The sequence below is a fragment of the Ursus arctos genome, unplaced genomic scaffold (genome assembly GCF_023065955.2).
Source record: "Ursus arctos isolate Adak ecotype North America unplaced genomic scaffold, UrsArc2.0 scaffold_19, whole genome shotgun sequence".
In the NCBI taxonomy this organism is placed as follows: Eukaryota; Metazoa; Chordata; class Mammalia; order Carnivora; family Ursidae; genus Ursus; species Ursus arctos.
Genome location: NW_026622863.1, coordinates 50,686,109 through 50,707,527, shown reverse-complemented (window position 1 = coordinate 50,707,527; position 21,419 = coordinate 50,686,109). Strand labels below are relative to the sequence as shown.

The window sequence follows — 21,419 nt, the reverse complement described above, 5'->3', positions numbered from 1 at the left end:
GTGGCACAGTGGTTAAGCGTCTGCCTTCGGCTCAGGGCATGATCCTGGCGTTATGGGATCGAGCCCCACATCAGGCTCCTCCGCTGTGAGCCTGCTTCTTCCTCTCCCACTCTCCCTGCTTGTGTTCCCTCTCTCGCTGGCTGTCTCTATTTCTGTCGAATAAATTAATAAAATATTAAAAAAAAATTTTTTTTAATTAAAAAAAAAAAAATTCAGGAATTCTGTCAGCCTGTTTGTTGTTCCGTCTTCTGGAGCTGGAACTCTGACATGGTGGGAGCATTTACACCATGGGAATTGGCAAATGTTACTCACCAGGCCTTTATTTTATTCCAGAGAGCCACTGTGCTTTAGTTTATACCAGCACACCGGGATCCTGAAACAATGCACTGGCAGAGAACATCAAAGAGCGAGAGCCTCAGGATGCAGAAGACCAGGGGGGAAACAAGAGGCCCTGGGGCCCTGCCCGGGGCTTCTCAGAGTTCCCTTTATCTGTTTCACAAACACTGTGTTGTACTGGAGCCAGCCCACCCGGCTGCTGAGTCTCAGAACTCGAAAGGCCTCAAACAGACCAGAAGTTGCTACACCCCCACTTCCTCCCCTCAGAAGCACAGCCAAGGTTGGTCAGAGTTTATTGGAGGGCATGGGAGTCATCACAGAAGCAAGTTCCAGGCTTCTGGTGTCTGTCAGGGTCCAGCTCTCTTCTGTCCAAGATGGGGCGGGTGGCACTCAGGCATCAGTCCCCCATGGGCAGCCACAGGGCCTTGGTCCGTGCTGCCCGCAGCCCCAGCTCTCGGCCTGCCCCCTTGGCCTCCTGATCCCAGGCCCGAGGGCAGCCCCGGTTCACCCACACCGGCTTCAGGTTTCCTGCTGAGGCCCACTCCACAAACTGGGAGCCCTGGCATGAGAAGAGGGGGATCGGCGCTTCCATCAACTTGGTTGCCAAGCAGCTGTTTCCTTGACAACAAAGACTAATACTGAGGGGCCTGACAGCTTGACCTAGGCTCTGTTGCTACAATGCTCGATCTGTAGTCGACTGGCAGACCTTCCAGATGCTGAGGGAAACAAGGCTGACCTTTGTGGCTAGGGGATTTCCTCCCATTAACGGCCCACGTTCCAAGGAATGGGGTCTGACGTTTTTGGTGACAAGGAGTTTCCCTGTTACCCTCAGGAGGGTGGACTGTAGGCCTCTGGTTCTGCTACTAGGGTGTGGTCCTTAGCAATGGGTCGTCCAATGAGATGAGGTCTTTGGGCCGGGCAGGATGGCAGGCCCTTGTTGCTATGCTAAGGAGATCCCCTTCCTTAGCAAAGGGGGTGCTAAAGGGGCGGGATCTCAGAACCCGGTTGCCAAGGAGTGTCTCCCCCTTAGCAATGGGAGCTCTAAGGGGGCACTGCCCTGATTCCAGAAAAGAGGCTGTTGGTGTTGTTTGAGACCCTGAAGAGACAGCAAAGCAAAGGGTACCTGAGCAGATCCGAAGTACCACAGGGCCTGGACGTCCTGGTGCAAGGCCAGGCAGCGGGTCAGGTGGTCTCGGTCACCGGTCACCACATTCACGAGGCCTGCTGGCAACAAGGCTGCCATATCCTAGGGGACAGCACAGAGGATTGGGTGGGAAGGGAGTCAGAAACCCCGGAGGCAATAGGCTGGGTGAGGAGGGAGCATCCGGGGAGGGTCCTTGGGGTTCCTGGAAGGAACGGGACCTGGGTCATGACTGGCGAACACTCCAGGCCTGGACAGAATGGTCCCAGGGTCCACGAGCAGTGCAGGCTCGGATTGGGGGGGGCTGGGTTTACCACGGTTAGCAAGGGGGTGGGGTGAGTGCAGGGCCTGGGGCACCTTCCAACCATCTGCTGCCCCAGGGGCTGCTGGGAGCAGCAGCAGGAAGGTGGGCAACTGTACCTGGCAGAGCTCCAGGGCGGGGATGGGACAGGCCCCGCTGGGCACCAAGACCACAGTGTTGCCGTGGGCCAGGGCGGCAGCCAGCAGGTACACGAAGGCAAGCAGGGGCCATTCGTCAGGGCACACAATGGCCAGCACGCCCAGCGGCTCCCGCAGCCGGAGCACAGGGCCTTTCAGCCCTGCCACCTGTGGGGACAGGCAGGAGGTCAAGGGCTGGGCACAGGAGCCTCGTCGTCTGCCCCTTTCCTCCTCTCCCCACCTTTGCTTCTCTGTAACAACTCCAGCGATGATTCACCAGGTGATAGTGCAGGGCAGACTTGAGCCAGACCGTTGGCTCTGCCACTCACCAGCTGTGTGACCTTGGGTGAGTTACTTAACCTCTCTGGGCCTCAGTTTCCCATCTTTCAAACGAGCCTAACAGTGTTTGCCTCAGAGGTTGTTGTTAAAATGAAATAAGTTACTGTGTGTAGAGGGCTCAGAACCTGGCCCATGGGTTTGTTTCTGTGTGTGTATAATCTTTTTTTACACTTTCTTGAATATAATCGAAATTCACTAAATTGCATGCATTTTAGAGGGTACAATTTCACAATTCTTTTTTTTTTTTTTTATAAGTAACTCTGTGTCCGATATGGAGCTTGAACTCATGACCCTGCGATCAACAATTCTATGCTCTAACGACTGAGCCAGCCAGATGCCCCCAGTTTGGTAGGTTTGAACATCTATATGTATCGGAGAGACAAACAGCACAATCAGGAGAATGTGCTTCACTCCCCAAAATCTCCTTGTGCCCCTTTGTGATCCTTCCCGCCTGACTCTATCTGAACCCTCTCTGTCCTCAACCACTGATCTGCTTCCACTCGCTATAGATTCGTTTGTGTTTTCCAGAATTTTCTAGATACGGAATCACATAGTCTGCGCTATTTTTTTAACCTGGCTTGTTTCCCTCAGCACAGTCCCTTTGCGACTCATCCACGGAGTGGCCTGTTCGCTCCTGAATGCGGAGTGGGAGCCCACTGTTATGCGTGTAACATAATTTGTTTATCTATTAACCTACCAAGGGACATTTGGCTTCCTTCCACTTTTTATTTTATTTATCGTATTTGTTTTAAAAATAAACTCCACGCCCAACATGGGGCTCAAACTCACTCCCCCGGAGGCCAAGAGTCACACGCGCTACTGAGCTGGCCAGCCGCCGCTAGCTAGCTTCCAGTCTTCAGCTACTCTGAATAATGCGCCTATAAAATTTGGGTGTAAATCCTGGTATGGATACATGCTTTCACTGTTCTCGAATTAAAACCTAGGAATTAAGGGTGCCTGGGTGGCTCAGGTGATGGAGCGTCTGACTCTTGGTTTCGGCTCAGGTCATGAGCTCAGGGTCGTGAGATCGAGCCCCATGTCGGGCTCCGTGCTCAATACAGAGCCTGCTTGAGATTCTCTCTCCCTCTGCCCTCCTGCCCGTGCTCTCTCTCTTTCTTTCTCCCCAAGTCCGGCTCACTCCCAAATCCTTGCTCTAACCGCTACCCGAGGCTGCCCGTCCTGCCGGCCCACAGAACCCTCTCACCTGCAAGACGTGGCCTTGGGCCTGCGCGCGGGCGCCCCAGGCCCGAAGCTGCCTCGCGCTCAGCTCCACCTCTACCTTGGCGTCCCTGAGCTCCACGCCGTGCCTCTCCAGCCTCGAAGCGAGGGCAGCCTCCCGGCGCTCCAGGGCAGTTGCCAGCGCCCACAGCAGGGTCGCCCGGGCCCCTGGTGACTGGCCCACCCAGCTGGGGGGAGGGGACACAGTGCAAAGTAGGGGTCAGCTTCCCGTCCCTGGCTCTTTCCAGATGTCCCTCCTCTGTCCCGCAGCCCCTACCATGGGGCTCCAGGCCCCATGGCCCATCTGCCTGGGGATGGGAATGAGGGGTGTGACCTGTATCCTGTCAGCCTTGGAAGCTCGGACTTCACAGCCCACCGGTCCTTGGGACGCAGACCCCATATACTACTAGTCCTTGGGGGTCTCAGACTACTCTCTCTAATGCCCCATGACCTCTGGGTTTTCCCATGCGACTTCCTTACCCAGGGGCGGCCTGGTGAGCGGCCTCCACAGCCCCTCGGATATCCTTGGCTCCACCCTCTGCCACATAGCCGTGCAGATTGCCTCGCGCGTCCTGGATGGGTCTGGAGCTCCGGGCTCCCGGAGCTTGGAAACGGCCGCCGATCAAGAGCCCATAGGGGGTTGCTGGGCTGGAGCGGGGTGAGGCGTGGGGGTGGGTCCGGAGGCCAGGTCTACTCAGACCCCCTACTGCACCCCACTGAGCCTCTGGGAGAGCACAGACCTTCATTTAGCAGAACTGAGACTCAGGCATAGGGGTGGGTGTGGAGCCACGAGACCCACAATGCAATTCTGGGCAGCACCTGGGGACCCCTCAAGATTGCTCTAATGAACCCCCCCTCCAGTCCATGGGGAGCCTGCCACAACTTCCTTTCTCCCCTTCCATGCCCCAGGGATTCTGGGAGTTGCAGCCCCTGAGACGGCTCACCTGGGTCCTATTTCAGGCCCAGCTGGCAGGATTGAGGGGACGGCAAGGCCAAAGGTGTCATAGTTCAGATTCTCAGAAAAGTAAGACAGCCGGGCGGGGGTCCCTGAGGGCCGCAGATACTCATACAGACCCTGGGAGAGGGACGGTGTCAAAAGGACGCAAGGCGGGCATGAGGTGGTTGAAGCGGGTGATGACGGGGCCGAGGAGGGGTGTACTCACGTCGGGGCCCCCGCTCCAGGACGACCCACTCTCCTTGCAGCCACCTGTGGGCACTTCAGTGTTTCGCAGGCCGTGGGCATTGATCCAGACCGTGCCCACCCGGAGCCTGTGGGGAGAGAGGGGGGACGTGAGCAAGAACGGAAAGTTGCGGGGGGCCGGGAGTCAGGGAGGTGGGGTGGGCAGAGACCCAGAGAGAGTTAGATGGAGGCCTCGAGACTGAGAAAGAGCAGAAACTTGGGTCCCCCCAACAGGCTGCCTCCTGTGCCCCAGCAGGTGCCGACTGACCCGTAGCCCAGCTCCAGGGCCTGCCCTAGTCTCTCGCTCCACACGCTGGCACTGGCTCCTCGGGGCGTCCCGTTGGCCACGGCCAGGGCCTCCTTAGCCGTGCGGAATGGGGAGGCCACGACCACAGGCCAGGGCACCTAGAAGGGGTGATGACGGAGCTCAGGTGGCCTGGCCAGCTCCTCCCTCCAATATCCCAGCCATTAGGGGACCGGCCTACGATAGGTAGCAGCTCCCAGACCTAGACCCAGTGGTCACCCCCTTGGGGCCTCTGCCGGCATAGTGATGCTGCCCGGGTCTGGCACAGATGGGTGGGTCGAATAGGATCTCCAGGGCCCTAGAGGGCTCACCTCTGCCTGGGTACATGGGGAAGCCGGGGGCAGGTCAGAGACCAAAGTTGGGGGGAAGAATGGGCTGTCTGAAGGCACATCACCAGCCTGGAACACCTGAAGAGAAAAAAACAGATTGACAAGTTCACTTCCAGCCCTTCCTCCCTGAGACCCAGGAGTCCGGGTTCCCAGTCTCTCCTCCCTGAGACCCAGGAGTCCGGGTTCCCAGTCTCTCCCACCCTCAGACCCAGGAGTCTGGGTTCCCAGTCTCTCCTCCCTGAGACCTAGGAGTCCAGGCCCAATCTCTCCTCCCTCAGCCGTAGGAGTCAGGTCTCCAGGTCCCTCCTCCCCTGGTACCCTGGAGTCTGTGTCCCTTGCTCACCTGTGCACCCTGACTCCGGGCCTCACGCACATAGCGCTGGGCCAGGTCATGTGCGGCAGCCCCTCGAGCCCCCATGTCCACGGCCCCATCCAGTCCTCGACCACCCCGAAGCCGCGCCATCCGCTCCTGGACCCGCCTCATCGTCTCGTCCCACACGGACTCCTGGATGAGAAGCCTGAGTCCCCCCTGTCAGGAAGGGGGATGTCAGGGCAGCCAAAGTCAGAGCTCACATTGAGGGGACAGGCCCCCACAGAAGGCCGAGACTTGGGGACGTACATACTCAGATCAGAGCAGGGTCAAGGAGGAGTGGCTGGAGACCCTGGAGACGCACCAAGGCCCCATGTCCAGGCAGGAGGTGAGGTTACAGAAGCTGGTGATTCAGAGTGAAGACAGAGGTTGGAAAACTAGGGCCACGCACACTCAGAAAAGCAGAGAAAATCTTTAACAAGACACATGAGCCCCCTGCAGAAACAGGAGAGCCGGGACGTGGAGATCCAGAAATCTGAGGTGATGTGGAGCCCTGCACACGCGCTGTCGCAGAGAGAGAATGTGAGACACAAAGAACTAAAAATTACAATCAATGGAGAGACACGAGGCCCTGAGGTCTGGGGATGGACACACATGACCCCCAGGACTTGGGGGCCCACGAGCGCACAGGACTCACTGTGCTGCGGTCGGACCAGGCCGCGTCCACGACGCCCTCCACGGCCGAGTCCACGTCCGCCGCCTCCGTCAGCATCAGCAGCGACTCGGCCCCCAGTGCCAGGCCCAGCTCGGCACCCTTGCCCGCCAGGGTCCGCCGAAGGGCACGTCCTTCCTGCAGGACCGCCCCGCCGGATTCAGCCGAGGGAGGGGGCTTCTGGCCTCCCAGCCACATCCTGTCCCCCTCCCAACCCCGAAGATACCTCGACGGCTCCACAGAAGATCACCTTCTGGACTCTAGGCTGGGAGGCCAGGACAGGGCCCAGGGAGGCAGGACCACTGATCACATTGAGGATTCCTGGGAACGAGCCTAGCTCCCCTGCCAGCTGGGCCAGGAGGAGGGGTGTTGGGGAGGCTGGGGGTACGAGGACCACCACAGTGCAGCCTGGAAAAGGTGGGCAGCTCAAAGACCCTGGAGTCTGGGCCCCAGCCCCTTCCTTCAGACCCAGGGGTCCCAGCACCCTCTTCCATCAGACCCAGGGGTCCAGACCCCCCAGCCCCTCCTCCCTCAGACCAGGGGTCCAGACCCCTCAGCCCCTCCTCCCTCAGACCCAGGAGTCCAGACCCCCCAGCCCCTCCTCCCTCAGACCCAGGGGTCCAGGCCCCCAGCACCCTCCTGCCTCAGACCCAGCCCATCAATTACCCACAGCCAAGGCAGGGCAAATCCTCCACATCATCTCAAGGAAGGAGAATGTGGGTGACAAGATGAGACCAATCACTCCTGTAAGAATAAAAATAAGGGGACTGGGGCAGGTACTGCTAGGTCATGAGAGAGGAAGGGGCTGGGGGCCAGGACTCCTGCTTCTCACCCATCGGCTCCCAGCCTGCTAGCACCTCGTCCTGGGTGTATGCCTGGACTGCGTGGTACTGGAGCAGCTGCTGGGCCAGTGGGACATCCCCGTCTCGAACCTCTCGAACGGCTCGCCCGGTAACCAGGGACTCCAGGGTCCACAGGAGCCGCTGGTGTTTCTGGATCATTTTGGCCAGCCTGCAAAGAAGGCCAGGGGGAGAGTCATTTCCCACTGCCCCTCAGTCAGACAATCCTGGAACACCCCCTATGTACTTGGACTACAATCCTTACGATCTCCTGGGGGCATCGCCCTCATTTACCAGGGGTGGAGAGCCCCAAAGATTTATGGGAAACGTAGTCCAAGAACTACAAAACCAGAGGGTGCCCTGTGATCTTGGCCACCTGCGACCCCCAAAGGTGCCGGGAAATAGAAGTTGAACCTCTAGGGGTGCCTGGGTGGCGCAGTCGTTAAGCGTCTGCCTTCGGCCCAGGGCGTGATCCTGGCGTTCTGGGATCGAGCCCCACATCAGGCTCCTCTGCTGGGAGCCTGCTTCTTCCTCTCCCACTCCCCCTGCTTGTGTTCCCTCTCTCGCTGGCTGTCTCTCGCTCTGCTAAATAAATAAATAAAATCTTAAAAAAAAAAAAAAAAAAAGAAGTTGAACCTCTAATCTCAACTGTTATTTTAGAAAATGCAAACTTTGTCTCTAGTTGCCCCAAGAGTATGCTGGAAAATGGGCATTGGGGCTGGGAAAATGGAGCATCGATGAGCCCCGGGGCTATTCTGGGAAACAGAGCTTCCTCATGACTAGTCCCGGTGTATGGATGTCTTAGCTGCTCAAGGCTCGAAGGCATGCTGGAAATAGGAGCCTCAGCTACCAAGTAATTCAGCGAGACATCGGGAAATAGAGTCTTCGTTCCCACAGTCTCAAGTGGATGCTGGGGGATGAAGTCCTTCCCACCTCCCAAGGCCCACGCCTCAGCTGTGTCACCTGAGCAGGTGCTGGGCCCGAGAGGCTCCAGGGAGTCCACTCCAGTTCTCGAACGCGGTCCCTGCTGCCCCCACGGCTGCCACCACATCCTCAGCCTGTGCCTGGAGGCAAGTGGCCAAGCTCTCTCCTGCGGAGATGAAGGGAGGGACCTCAGACGGGAAGAGTGGGGGAGACCATGACAGAACTGGAGGGGGCTAAGATTTCCAGGGCCTGGGTGGCTCCAGGGCAGGAAAGCTGGTCCCCAGCCCTGCTCTATTAGAACTCTGTTGGTCATTGCTCTCGCTGTCTCCCATAATCGAGGAAGGGATCTTAGTAGAGAGTGACTCCAAGAAGCATCCACAGGGACTGGGAGTCATAATTAGGATGACTGCAAACAGGAAGAGCCAGAAATCTTGGCCTTCTTCCCCCACTGGCTACTCCTTGGCTTCAGGGCCCTGAGCAAAGGGAATGGGGCGTTGTTGTTGGTACAGCTGGGGGTATAGATGCGTCTCCCTCCCATAGCAGCTGGGAGACACCTCATACCTGTGATGGGATCCTGGCAAGGCACTGAGTTCCTGTGTTCTGGCTTCAACCACTTTCCGTTTACATAGTGACCCAAGTGTCGGTCCTGGGTGTCCAGCCAGGCCTGCGGGAGGCGAAGACTGTTCAGAATGGGGTCTGGGAGGCAGCTGGGGGAGCTCAATCCCTGCCCAGAATTCTTTGGGAGTGGGACACCTGCACCCCTTTGCCCCCCCCGCCCCCGCTAATTCTTTTCCTGTATAGAAGGAAAATAACCCATAAACATAAAATATGTTATAACCAAAAACCATCAGATGAACCATTTTCAAGTGTACAATTCAGCGGCATTTAGGACGTGCCACCATCACCAGGATCTCGTTCCAGAACATTTCCATCCCCCCCAAAGGAAACTTTGTACACATTAGACAGTCACTCTCCCTTCCCCCTGCCCCCAGCCCCTGGCAACCACTGATCTGCTTCCTTTTTCGGTGGATTTGCTGACTCTGGACATTTCTCAGAAACGGAACCTTACAATCTGTGACTTTTTTGGTTGGTTTCTTTCACCCAACATGCTGTTTTTGAGGCCCACCAGTTGTAGCAGGTATCAATACTCCGTTTGTGGAGTGCCCGGGTGGCTCAGTCGGTTAAGCATCACACGATTTTGGCTCAGGTCATGATCTCAGGGTTGTGAGATCGAGACCCACGTTGGGTTCCCGGCTGGACGTGGAGCCTGCTTAAGATTCTCTCTCCCTCTGCCCTCCCCTTAAAAAACAACAACCACCACAACAATAACCTCCATTCCTTTTTACACCTATACGATACTCCGTTGTCTGGACAGGCCACATCTGCTTACCCATTTATCACCAGTGAATGTCATTCGGTTTGTTTCTGCCTTCTGGTTATTGTGAATAATGCTGCTCGGAACATGCTCGAACACCTGTCTTCACTTCTTTTAGGCATATGGACCCAGGAGGGGAATTGCTGGGTCACATGGCAACTCCATGAGTAACTTACAGAGGAACCACTGAGCTGTTTTACATTCTCACCAGAGATATGTGAGGGCTGTCCTACTGACTTTGTCTTTTGATTTTTTTTTTAAAAGATTTTATTTATTTGACAGAGAGAGAGCGCGAGAGCACAGCACAAGCAGGGGGAGGAGCAGAGGGAGAGGGGAGACGCAGGCTCCCTGCTGAGCAGGGAGTCTGATGCGGGGCTCGATCCCAGGACCCCGGGATCATGACCTGAGCCGAAGGCAGACGCTTAATCGACTAAGCCACCCAGGCACCCCTGTCCTACTGACTTTGAAATGTGGCTTAATAAAACCCTTTCTTGTCCATGGAGAAAGGAGCTCAGGTGAGCTTTCTATTTCTTGGGAAACCTGAGACAATTCAGCTGCATTACCAGGCAACAATGACCCCTGAATGGTCCACCCCACCTGACTGGGAAAACTGGGAACACGCCATAAATATGCAATGAGAAGCCAAGGCACTGGGGCTTTCTGGAGCGCTCTGCATTCCTGTGATGGGGCACATACCTTGTCACAACCCTGGAGGCAATGCCCATGACACCATTATCAGGCAGTATCGGGTTCCTTGGGGAAGGTGGGGCTTCTAAGCCAGGTGGCTCCTGCACCCGGCTGTATGATGGCGTTCCCTCCGTCCTCAGCGGTCATCTCTTTGGGGAGCAGTATGGACCCCTGCTGAAGACACAGGCCTGCCAGGCACAGCTTCTTTGGCTGTGATGTGTCTACCGGAGCCCCAGGCAGAGCACACAGGCATTGCAAACGGGACGGCCTGGTGTAGAGTCTCTGGAGCTAGGAATGTGAATCTTGGCTCTTGTATTTACAGGGCAACCTCAGCCAGGGTGTTACAATACTCTGGCCTCGGCTAAGCCATCTGGAAGATGGGGATAATCACAGCCCCTCTCTACTTCACAGGGCTGTGGTGAGGATTAAATGCATCCATGCCCTTTATATACCCAGAGCAGCACTATGTAGGATTTCCTCTTAATCTCACTGCACCCCACCCTCCACGTCTGCCCCATGTTTCTCTCCCTGGTCCTGTCTTCCCTAAATTCTGGCGAAATCCAGGACATGCTTTCCACTTTTTCCTTCTACAACTGCTCTCTTCTTAGCATCCCAAAGCCACGTTCTCCCGATTTTCTTCTTGCCCTGCCAACTGGCCCTTCTCATTTTACTTTGTAGTCAAATGATGAGTCAGAAGTTTCAAATTCAAATACCCCCAGAGAAAGACACATTTTGGAAACAGTTGGGGGCGTATGAACATGAGCTGGGGCATTGGATGATATTAAACAATGACCGCTGGGACGCCTGGGTGGCTCAGTCGGTTAAGCATCTGCCTTCGGCTTAGGTCATGATCTCAAGGTCCTGGGGTCAAGTCCCGCCTCAGGCTCCTTGCTCAGTGGGGAGCCTGCTTCTCCCTCCGCCTGCCGCTCCCCCTGCTTGTGCTCTGTCTCTCTCTCTCTGACAAATAAATAAAATCTTAAAAAAAAAAAAAAGTAAAGAGTGACCGCTAACGTGAAGAGTGAAAAATGGTAAGTGGGGGTGCCGGGTGGCTCAGTCACTTAAGTGTCTGACTCTTGATTTCGGCTCAGGGTCGTGAGATCGAGCCCCTCGTAGGTTCTGTGCTGGGTGTAAAGACTGCTTAAGATTCTCTCTGCCCCTTCCCCAGCTTGCATGCTCACTCGAGCCCCCCCACTCTCTCTCTCTCTCTAAAAAAAAAAAAAAAATGCCTAGATGATTATGTTACGAAATGAGTCCTTATCTGTTAGAAATGGGAATTCAGGGGCACCTGGGTGGCACAGCGGTTAAGCGTCTGCCTTTGGCTCAGGGCGTGATCCAGGCGTTACGGGATCGAGGCCCGCGTCAGGCTCCTCTGCTATGGGCCTGCTTCTTCCTCTCCCACTCCCCCTGCTTGTGTTCCCTCTCTCGCTGGCTGTCTCTATCTCTGTCGAATAAATAAAAATAAAATCTTTAAAAAAAAAAAGAAAGAAATGGGAATTCAAATATTTCTGGGAAGCTACCATGACATCTGGGATTTAAGTCATTCCAGAAAAGAGAGAAAACAAACAAAAACAACACTGGACCAAATGTTGGCGATTCCTGAAGCTGAGGGATAGGTAAGCAGCAGTATTATTAAGTACTCTGTGGAAGTTTGCAAACTCCCCCCACCCAAGAAAAACAAAACCCTAAAAGAATGCCCACAGGGTCCTGGCAAGTCATGTTAGTGTGAGAAGAGGGGCTGCTGGAGACTGGGAACTCATGACTTGTCTGAAAAGACAATCACTATTGAATCCAGATGATTTTTGTCAGGGAATGGGAGCCAAACATTGCCAAATTTTGGGATTTTATTTTCAAAAGAAGCTGGAATCCTCCTGGATGTTTACAGAGAATTAGTTGACCACTAATTCACATTTTCAAAAATAAAGTGCAGGCCAAAGAAAACAGGTTGTTGGTTGAGTCTGGCCCACACATTGGAAGGTTGAGACCCTGCTTGGGAGGCGGTGGGGGAACCATGGGCTGTGGAATCCAAGGGCTCAGGTTCAAATCTCAGCTTCACCTCTTTTAAACTGTGTTGACCATGGGCAAATTACTTACCCCTTTAAGCCTCCGCGTGCCATCACTAAAATAATGACAATAATCCCCTCTCACAGCTGTTCTGGGGATTAAATGAGATCACACTGAGCACAGAGGCTGGCACACAGAGAGCTCCCAGTAAATATAAGCTATGATCACATTACTGCTATTTCAGTATATTTCATCTCTAGCCAACCTTCAAGTGTGGGAATTGTCTGTTCTCTGACCCAGATCCTCACTCCCACAGTTCAGCTATCTTTCTATACTGGTGATTCCCAGGTCTCTGTGTCCAGACTCGAAGGCTCGAGCCCAAGCAGCATTTGACGCCTGCACAAGCCCAAGGCTGTCCCTGGGTCCCTCACACTCTCACTATGTGATAACCAAGCTCAGGATCTTTCCCGAAACCCTAGTCCTCCTGGGTTCACCACTGGTGGTGGTGGATGGACAGAGACAGCCAGACCCCGGACACTGCCTGGCCCTCTCAACTCCCCACACCGTTCCTTCTGTATCTCTGCCTCATTCCCTCCCATCCATCTACCCACTTCCACAGCCCGCTCCAGGCTCTGGTCTCATCTTCTTCCACTTGGACCACTGTTCCAGCCTAAGCTTCTCATTCCTGGATGCTAGAAGACTCTGTGGGACCAGGAGCGCCCCATGAGGGGAGTTCTGAGGAGCCTAGGTAATTACAGAATATTCGAGGCACCCTATTTTATCCACAGGAACCACAAGAGGTTCTGGGGGACCCCGAGGGATCACAGGACCCTCATGAGGACTTGAAGAAGGGCTGAAGAATCATGGGAGCCCCACGAGGGTATTCTGAGGTGCTGTACGTGGTTAAAGTAAGTTCTGAGCTATCCTGGGGTTCCCAAGATCCTAGGAGCCCCGCAAGTACTGATGGGGGCCCTGAGGAACCACGGGGGCCCCCACAGGAGCTCGGGGCGGGGGGGCTCAGAAGGCCATGGGAGCCACAGGATGCTCTGAGGAATCACCTAAGTCCATGGCTATTCTGAGGGTCCCTGAAAGATAAGGGTGCCACACAGGAATTCCGAGTCCCTGGGAGTCACGGGAGGTTCTGGAGGGGGGCCCTGAAGAATCACAGAAGCCCCTCCGGGACTCCGAGGCATCGGGGAAACACCGTCGCAAGCTCGGAGCAGGCGGCAAGAAAAAGGGTCCAAAACAAGGGGAGAGACCGAAGGGTTAAGAGGCAGCAGCCGCAAAGGCTCAAGGGAACGCCCTTCAAGGGCGGGTCCTAAGGGGTTGCCAGAGTCACGGGAACCGAGAAGGGCGGAGCTGCTGAGCTGCCGCGGTGCATCACGGGAGTCCGCGCGCCAAACGGGACCCGGAGGCCTGGGGAGGGGGATGGGCAGCGCCGAACGGCAGCCCCTCACCAGTGCGCATGCGTGGCTCTCAGGCACCGGTCCGTACTCCAGCGTGGTGAAGATCTCTCGGGCGCTGGGCTTTGCACGCGTCGCAGCCATCACCCGCCCCGGCCGCTTTCCACCAAGCAGTGTGGGGCGCTCTGCCCAGAGGAACCTTGAGGTCGAAGGGCGGCACCGCCCACTCCAGTTCAGGGGGCGGGGCTACGAGAGAGTGAGAGCGTAACCCCGCCTTAGACCCGGTGCCCCGCCCATACACCCAAGCTGGGAAATGTGGTTTGGAGCAAGCGCAATCCTCAAAGCGAGGCGGGGCGGGCTGCGGGGACGGGACGAAAATCTGGGTTCCTTGCAAATAGTTAGGAAGCTTCCAGATTTAGAAGCGTGGCCGTATTGGTGTATCTTCTCTCTACCCTGTTCATACTGAGGGCAGGAAGTTCAGCTTATAGTCCTTAGTATATTTACTAGGGAATCGAATCGAGCTCTGGGACGAAGCGATAGCTCAGGGGTCAGAAGGGAGTCTTTTGGGATGGACACTGAAATGTAGGTTTTGAAAGTGTGCCAGCCTGGGCTGCTCAGTAGCTTGGCCAAATGTAGTCTGGAAGGAGAAGTATAGCTTTAAGCGACAGAGGAAGTGTGGCATTCAGAAGTTAGGTTCAGCATTTAGTTTTGATTGGTTGAGGTGAGAGGCGTGGCTTCAGCCTTAGACTATGATTGGTCGGAACGTAGTGAGATTGAAGGATTGGTGTCTGAACGTTTGAGGTAGACGGAAGCGTGGTCTGCTGAAGTCCTTGGTTACAGAGACTGGAAGTGTGGCTGTCATTTACACGTTTAGCACAGAGGACTTAGAGAGCATCTGGAACTATTGGCTCCAAACAGACTGGACAGCCATATCTGGTCTGAGTGGAATTATAGTCTCAGGCCAGATTCTTAGATTTTCATACAGAATAGTGGCTGTCAGGAGTCGGCTGTGGATCCGGCAGCAGGCCTCACAGTTTGGATCCTGGCCAGGGTCTCCCCAACCCCCGCCACGTTGGGATTACTGAGGACGCCTAGGTCTCTTCCTCAGGGCCATGGCGGACTCGAAGCTGCTGGTGCCGGAGCTAAGCGAGGCAGAGAAGATGGGCTCTGAGACTGCGCGTTTTGAGGAGCTGCTGCTGCAGGTGAGGACTGACCGGTTCCTGGGTCCCTGGGTATTCGGGGAATTTGTGTGTGTGTGTGTGTGTGTGTGTGTGTGTGTGTATGCATGCAAGCCGACGGGTGCTCAGAGATGGCACTACAGTTGCAGAACGCACTACATGGAATAGTAATTGTTTAACTCCCACGTGTGCTAGGCCATGGGAGAGATGCAAGTGGGGTTGGGGTTGTTTTTAAGGGTCCTCAGAGGAGAGGGACATAGTGTGTCCTATTCTATGTTCATTTCATGTGCATAAAATTTCTCGACAAACCTTTGAAGAACAAATGAGGGTCTGATAGCACAGAGGCCAGCATGCAGCTTGTTGTTTTCCTTCACACAGGCCTCCAAGGAGCTCCAGCAAGCCCAGACAAGCAGACCAGAATCTACACAGATCCAACCGCAACCTGGTGAGAAAAGCAGAAACCCAGAGAGAGGTGGATAGAAGCTGGGGGCAGGGGACACAGAGGAGGCAGAAGAGAGGCACAGTAATGGGGTACAGAGGCCTTGGCGGGGGTTGTGACAGAGATCCAGAGAGAGCAGGGAAGGGACCAAGATCTAAAGAAAGGAGGAGGAGGACAGGCATGACTAGGGGGAAGAGGCTTGAAGACGGAAAGAGATGCAGAGATCCCAGGGGATGGGGCAGGGAACAGACCCAGAAAACAGAGGACTGATCCAGAGAAGGGGACAAAGAGGGGACAGATCAAGAGAAGAACAGAGACTGAGAAGATGCAGAGATCCCAGGGGATGGGGCAGGGAACAGACCCAGAAAACAGAGGACTGATAAGAGAAGGGGACAAAGAGGGGACAGATCAAGAGAAGAACAGAGACTGAGGAGGGGATGGATGGTAACCCAGATGCTTGCAGAGGCAGACACTCAGGACAAACCCATTTCCGCCAGGTTTCTGCATAAAGACCAACTCACCTGAAGGGAAGGTGTTCATCAACATCTGTCACTCTCCTTCCATCCCTCCTCCGGCTGACGTGACTGAGGACGAGCTGCTTCAAATGCTGGAGGAAGACCAAGCTGGGTTTCGCATCCCCATGAGTCTGGGAGAGCCTCATGCCGAACTGGATGCAAGTCAGTGCCCTCACAGGACCGGGGATCTAGCTCCCTAGGTCCTTTCCTCCTGGGGATCCAAGATCCAGGGCCCGGGACCCTCCCCCCTCAGGAGCCAGAAATCTGGCCCTCCTGACCTTATCCTTTTCTCTGTGACACATGCCTAGCCTCCTGGGCCTCCAGTACCTGCTGCAGGGGACAGTCCTGGTCCTGCCCACCTGGTCCGGCTGGCACTTCTCCTTGCCCTACCCCATGGTGAGGGAGAGCTGGGCAGGTGTCCTTATCAGCTGGCAGGACCAGCTCTCACTCTTGTTTCTATTTCCTTCCTCACCCTTCCCCCCCCCAACTCTCTGCCTTGTCTCACCTGTCTCTGTTGTTTCTGTCTCTATATGCTTGTGTTTCAATTCACATATGTCCTGGGAAGCCTCCTGAGACCACGCTTTGGGCAGTGCCCTTGAGACACTCTAGTCTTAGGAGAGGGTGGAGGGGACAGATGTGATTTCAGTATGGTATGATTTGTGTTGCTCTGGTGGGGGCTCTTCACCCAAACTGAGGGGTCCAGGAAGGCTTCCTGGAGGAGGAGGTGTCAGATATAAGATGTGAAGGAACAGGAGGAGTTTATCAGGCCAAGACAGAGAAGAGGGTTCTAGGCAGAGGGGACAGAGGAGTCCAGAGGCTGGAGAGTGATTGAATTGGATTGATCAGTAATCGAGAGAGATTGGAAGAAATTTAAAGGGACCAGGGCTCTAACAGAGAAGTGAGCTTCTCTCCAGGTGGGAGGAGCAGACCATACAGGGTCTCCAACGCGCCATGCCAAAGGACACATACCTTCATCTGGGGTGCTGGGGAGCCATGGGAGGGCTGTGTGCAGGGAAGCGGCAAGGTCAGCGCTGGGACGTGGTGGGAAAGGACCCGAGGGGAAGAGAAGAGGCTGGTATGAGTCCACACTGGCAAGTGCGAGTCTTGAGCCCTTACTTTCTAATTGTCTCTGGGGCTCTCTGGTTCTTGCGGCTGCTGGCCGTCATTGGTTTTGCCTTGTCTGTATCCGGCGGTGGGGTTCCCTCGGAGGGCTGGGGGTCTCACCCCCTTTCTCTCCCCACAGAAGGCCAGGGTTGTACCGCCTACGACGTAGCTGTCAACAGCGACTTCTACCGGAGGATGCAGGTTGGGGGCGGGGCTGCGGGTGAGGCCTGGGCCGGGGCCTCTGCCTCCATCTGGAGCCCTCCTGCAGCCTCCCTCTCTCACTCCTAGAACAGCGATTTCTTGCGAGAGCTGGTGGTCACCATTGCCAGGGAGGGCCTTGAGGACAAATACAGCCTGCAGCTGAGTCCAGGTGAGAGGCAGGCCTGGGCCAGTGGGGACTAGAGGGGTTGGAGCAGCTCGGCGGCAGCCCTTGGAAAAGGTGGCGGGAAGTGTGGGCAGGGATTTTCTTGGTCCCTAGCCTGTGGATGACAGGGAGAAGGCGAGGCTTCCCAAGGTTGAGGATGGGGATGGAGATGGGGCGGGGGCGGGGCTGGCCCAGGAACCAGATAAGGGGCGGGGTCTGGATAGTCAGGAGGCGGAGCCAGGAGCATCTCACCGGGGACAGATTTGGGGGGGGCAAATACCCCGGGAAGGGCAGGGCTAAGGTGGGCCGATTTCCTAAGGCTAAGCTTGGGGGTGTGGCCAGATCCCTGGCATCATCGGAGGGTTGGAGTCTTTCCCGAGGCTCTTGCTGTCATTACCCCTAGGGAAGCAAAGGGAACCCTGACCTGTGCCACCTCTGACCCCGAGCTTCCTACCCACAGAGTGGCGCATGTTGAAGAACCGGCCTTTCCTGGGCTCCATCTCCCAGCAAAATATCCGCTCCCAGCAGCGTCCTCGGATCCAGGAGCTGGGAAACCTGTATACTCCTGACTCCCTGAGACCTGAGGAAGGGTGGGCCTTCGATGGGTTCTCTCTCTCACGTCTCTCCCTCCCCATAGGAAGCAGTGTCCTGGGGGTTCTGGGAACCCAGAAAGGGGAGAAGCAGCACTCCCACTGAGAAGGCTCCCGAGGCAGCAGGACTCAGAGGTGGAAGAAAGGGAAGGATGAGCCCTGGCAAGGACCTGGTGGGCTCTCCTCAATTGTGGGTCTTGTTCCTCCCCAGCCCAGAGAAGCCTCACCTGAACCTTTGGCTAGAAGCCCCTGACCTCCTCTTGGCTGAAATTGACCTCCCCAAACTGGTGAGTTCATGCTTGACTAGAGCTGGAGAAAGGTCTGGAAGGGTTGGGGGTCTCTGAGGGGGAGTGAGTGGGGCTCATTGCGAGACCTGTGGGAGTCTGGTTAGCGCTGTCCCCTGAGTACAGCTGCCTGCCATGGGTTCTTCAGGTCCGCTTTTGGGGCTGTCCTGAGGTAAGTGCTTAGTCATGGGGACTTGTAATTACTGCCTCTCATCTTTTTCCTGGGGGATTAGACCCTTTACATATGGTATCCCAACACAGGAGGCTTTTCTCCCTGGTCCATGTGATTATTGTCCTATTGCTGGGAAAGGAAGGGTGGGCTTATTTCGCTGTATTCCTAGGGTGGAGCTCTGGGGCTGTCGCTGGAGATTGGGGAGAACCGCCTGGTGATAGGGGGCCCTCAGCAGCTGTACCATCTGGATGCCTATATCCCCCTGCGGATCAACTCTGAGGAGAGCAAGGCAGCTTTCCATCGGAAGAGAAAGGTACCTGGGGGGTTGGGGGAGGTGTGCACTGGGGGTACTGGGGGGCCTGGACTCCTGGTCCTGAATCCTCATTCTGTTTTTCCTGTCTCTCCTCAGCAATTGATGGTGGCCATGCCCCTTCTGTCTGTGGCTTCTTGACTGGGTTTCTTTCTGTGCTTCCAAGTGGAGAGAAGAGGCTGGTGGGGGCTTCTCTGAAATTGAAATAAAAGATTTTTGCCTTTGTTCTGTGTCTGGCTAGGAGTACATGGGGAGTGGGAGGGAAGAGGGACGTTGGACTGGGTCCTGGAGTCACAGAGAAGTCACTGCCCAGCTTTGGCCTCAGTCTCTCCCCCTCCAGATCCTCTCCCTGGCCTCCTGTCCTCCAGTCTCTCCCCTCCTGTCCCACACTGTCCCAGAGCAGACCCTCCCCTCTCTTCAGGTCCCCTCCTTGGCTCCCCAGTGCCCCAGGAGAAGATCCCAGCCCCTCAGCCTAGCACCCAGGCCATGTTTGGTGTGGCCCCCTTGATGCCTTTTTTTTTTTTTTTAAGATTTTGTTTATTTATTTGACAGAGACAGCCAGCGAGAGAGAGAACACAAGCAGGGGGAGTGGGAGAGGAAGAAGCAGGCTCCTAGCAGAGAAACCTGATGTGGGGCTCGATCCCAGAACGCTAGGATCACGCCCTGAGCCGAAGGCAGACGTTTAACAACTGAGCCACCCAGGCGCCCCATTTTTTTTTTTTTTAAGAGAGTGCACAAACGGGGAGGGGCAGAGGGAGAGGGAGAAGCTGACCCCCAGCTGAGCAGGGAACCCAATGCAGGGCTCTATCCCAGGACCCCAAGATCATGACCTGAGCTGAAGTCAGATGCCCCTATGCCCCATTTTATTCCTGTCCTTCCTCTTGCTCAGTCCCATCACACTGAAGGGTGTCTTGACCACACCTGTGTATTGCACCTTCTCTTAGTTTCCACTGTTCCCTCTACTCAGTGTCGTTTCCTCCAGTAAAATCCAGGAAATGCCTAATTGTCTTGCCCTCCCAGGGGACCCTTCCTGAGTCCGTTGGTAATCTGATGTATGCCATCATCTCTAGCCTCTCCTACCTCTTGTCCTGACAAGCTTCCCGTTCCTGGAATGGCGCTTCACATCACAATCACACCAAACTATGTCCCACTTCCTGACTCTGCAAGCACTGGTTCCTCTCCTGTGGATACTCCCTCCGCCCCCTCCCAAGTCATCCCTTTCAGTGAGCTCTGTCCGGGAAGCTTTTCAAACTTCAGGCTTTCTCTGATCTCCCCTGGCTGAGTTAGAATCCTCCTCTGGTGGTGTCTGGTATCCAGTGTTGCCTCATTGAATGTATGCCCCTGTGGCATGATAATGCTTTACAATTAGTAGGAACTCAACGAATGTTGAGTTAGTGCATGATTGCCACCTCTCTCCTTCCATAGTGAGTCCTGGGTGGATAGGTAAATAGAGGACCCTCAGTGGTAAATGCTGGAAGAACAGCGAGGAGATCAGCGTGGTTAGAATGGACTGAATTGGGTAGGGAGGCAGGAGTAGATAGATGGTGAGGAGGTGAAAAGGTAGGGGGATGACCTCGGACGTGGGGTCTTTTGGACCTATGAAGGAGTGAACGTGGCGTCTTGTCCACCAGAGGGCGCCTCGCAGCCTCAGCCTGGTGGCTCAGAAAACTACAACTCCCAGCGGCCCTCGGAGAGCGCGGTTCTTCCGAAGTAAACGGTGAGGTCCGGGGGCCGCTGGGACTTGTAGTTCGCACGGGGACCCTCCGTGGGAGGCCAAGGAACTCATTCCCGGGTCCCAAAAAAGTGTGGAGCTGGGCCCTTTCCGCCTTCTTCGGTCTCCATGGTGATGATTCCGGCGAAGGCCCGGGATTTGGCAGCGGTCGGGGCCCCCCTCCTACTCCCTCCTCTTCACCATCTGCTCCACCTTCACACCTGGCCCGGAGCCGCGGCCGCCGCCTCCGCACCCGGGCCGGGAATTCTGCCGCCACAGGGTGGCGCTCGTGGACGGCTCCGTGGGCTACTCCTTCCTCAGACCTAGGAGTCCGGGTCTCCAGCCCCTCCTCCCTCAGACTCTGGGGTCCCAGCCCCCAACCTCCACCTCCCCGAGGGCCCGGGGGTTTCGTAAACATAAGCAAAACTGTAAGACCCAGAGACCCAGCGGGAGAAGGCGAGAAACGGGAGGCTATGGCGGGCAGTGGCTGCCGGGCCACCGGGTCGGTGGCGCCCGCCCGCCGCGCCGGCTGCTCCCTCCCAGCCCCCTCGAGGGCTTGTGCCACATCATGAAAATTTAATCCCAAATGCATTTGCGGCCCGACTCAGGGAGGCGGTGAGGAAAGGAGCACCCTCCCAGGGTGGATCTGGAGGTGGACTCAGCGTCGGGGAGAAGGGCTGGTCTGGAGAAAGGGGCAGGGACAGGACCTGCCCGCCTGAGCGGGAGAAATAGTCCGGGTTCAACCCCAAAGGGCCAGGGCTGGCAGATATTGGAGTAAGAGGGCGGGGACAGACCTCAGCAGGAGGGAACACAACTCGGGGGGCGGGGAAAGAACTCAGGGGGTGGGGACAGAACTCGGACCGATTCCAGGGGAAGGGGGCAAAAATTAGGGCAGGGACAGATCTCAGGGGAGGGGACCGAACTCAAGGGGCGGGAAGAGAACCCGGGGGAGTAGGGACGGAACTCAAAGGGCGGGATAGGCTCCAGGCTGGTGGGAATTATGGGTTCGCTACTGGGGACGGGCATGTAACTGTCAGGGATGGAACTCAGAGGGGGAGGAAATCGAGGATGAAGGAACCAGGAGGGGCATGCGCCCCGAGAGGAAATAGAACTGGAAGGGTATAGAATTTAAAAAAGGAAAGATGGAAACAGGTGGAAGGAAGTCAAGAGGGAAGAAACCGGATGAGGGAAGAGCTAGAGGGGACAATGCGTGGAT

The 21,419-nt window shown here is 56.0% G+C and overlaps 2 protein-coding genes across 6 annotated transcripts; one reads left to right on the top strand and one right to left on the bottom strand.

Annotated features, from left to right (window-relative positions):
* Nucleotides 1–612: 612 nt before the first annotated feature.
* On the bottom strand, nucleotides 613–13,769 carry ALDH16A1 (aldehyde dehydrogenase 16 family member A1). 2 transcript variants are annotated; one of them, XM_026481833.4, is made up of 17 exons: nucleotides 13,591–13,769; nucleotides 8,632–8,734; nucleotides 8,110–8,236; nucleotides 7,140–7,318; nucleotides 6,974–7,051; nucleotides 6,534–6,715; nucleotides 6,293–6,445; nucleotides 5,629–5,814; nucleotides 5,268–5,363; nucleotides 4,921–5,057; nucleotides 4,636–4,741; nucleotides 4,417–4,547; nucleotides 3,953–4,120; nucleotides 3,459–3,660; nucleotides 1,898–2,083; nucleotides 1,460–1,582; nucleotides 613–895 (listed from the first exon to the last, which is right to left on the bottom strand). In XM_026481833.4, the coding sequence occupies exons 1-17, from the start codon at nucleotides 13,678–13,680 to the stop codon at nucleotides 734–736; spliced, it is 2,409 nt and encodes an 802-aa protein (XP_026337618.2). In that variant the 5' UTR covers nucleotides 13,681–13,769; the 3' UTR covers nucleotides 613–733. The 2 variants fall into 2 exon arrangements, with proteins under 2 accessions (XP_026337618.2, XP_057170527.1); XM_057314544.1 differs by lacking the exon at nucleotides 13,591–13,769 and adding an exon at nucleotides 10,142–10,510.
* Nucleotides 12,462–18,716, top strand: PIH1D1 (PIH1 domain containing 1). Of its 4 annotated transcripts, none has more exons than XM_044378161.3 (10): nucleotides 12,462–12,881; nucleotides 14,645–14,738; nucleotides 15,093–15,159; nucleotides 15,651–15,830; nucleotides 16,912–16,973; nucleotides 17,061–17,142; nucleotides 17,597–17,726; nucleotides 17,938–18,013; nucleotides 18,352–18,495; nucleotides 18,592–18,716. In XM_044378161.3, exons 1-10 carry the CDS (start codon nucleotides 12,823–12,825, stop codon nucleotides 18,631–18,633), a joined length of 936 nt encoding a protein of 311 aa, XP_044234096.1. In that variant the 5' UTR covers nucleotides 12,462–12,822; the 3' UTR covers nucleotides 18,634–18,716. The 4 variants fall into 4 exon arrangements, with proteins under 4 accessions (XP_044234096.1, XP_044234098.1, XP_057170528.1 ...); XM_044378163.3 differs by lacking the exon at nucleotides 12,462–12,881 and adding an exon at nucleotides 12,924–13,041; XM_057314545.1 differs by lacking the exon at nucleotides 12,462–12,881 and adding an exon at nucleotides 13,567–13,741.
* The last annotated feature ends 2,703 nt before the right edge of the window (nucleotides 18,717–21,419 follow it).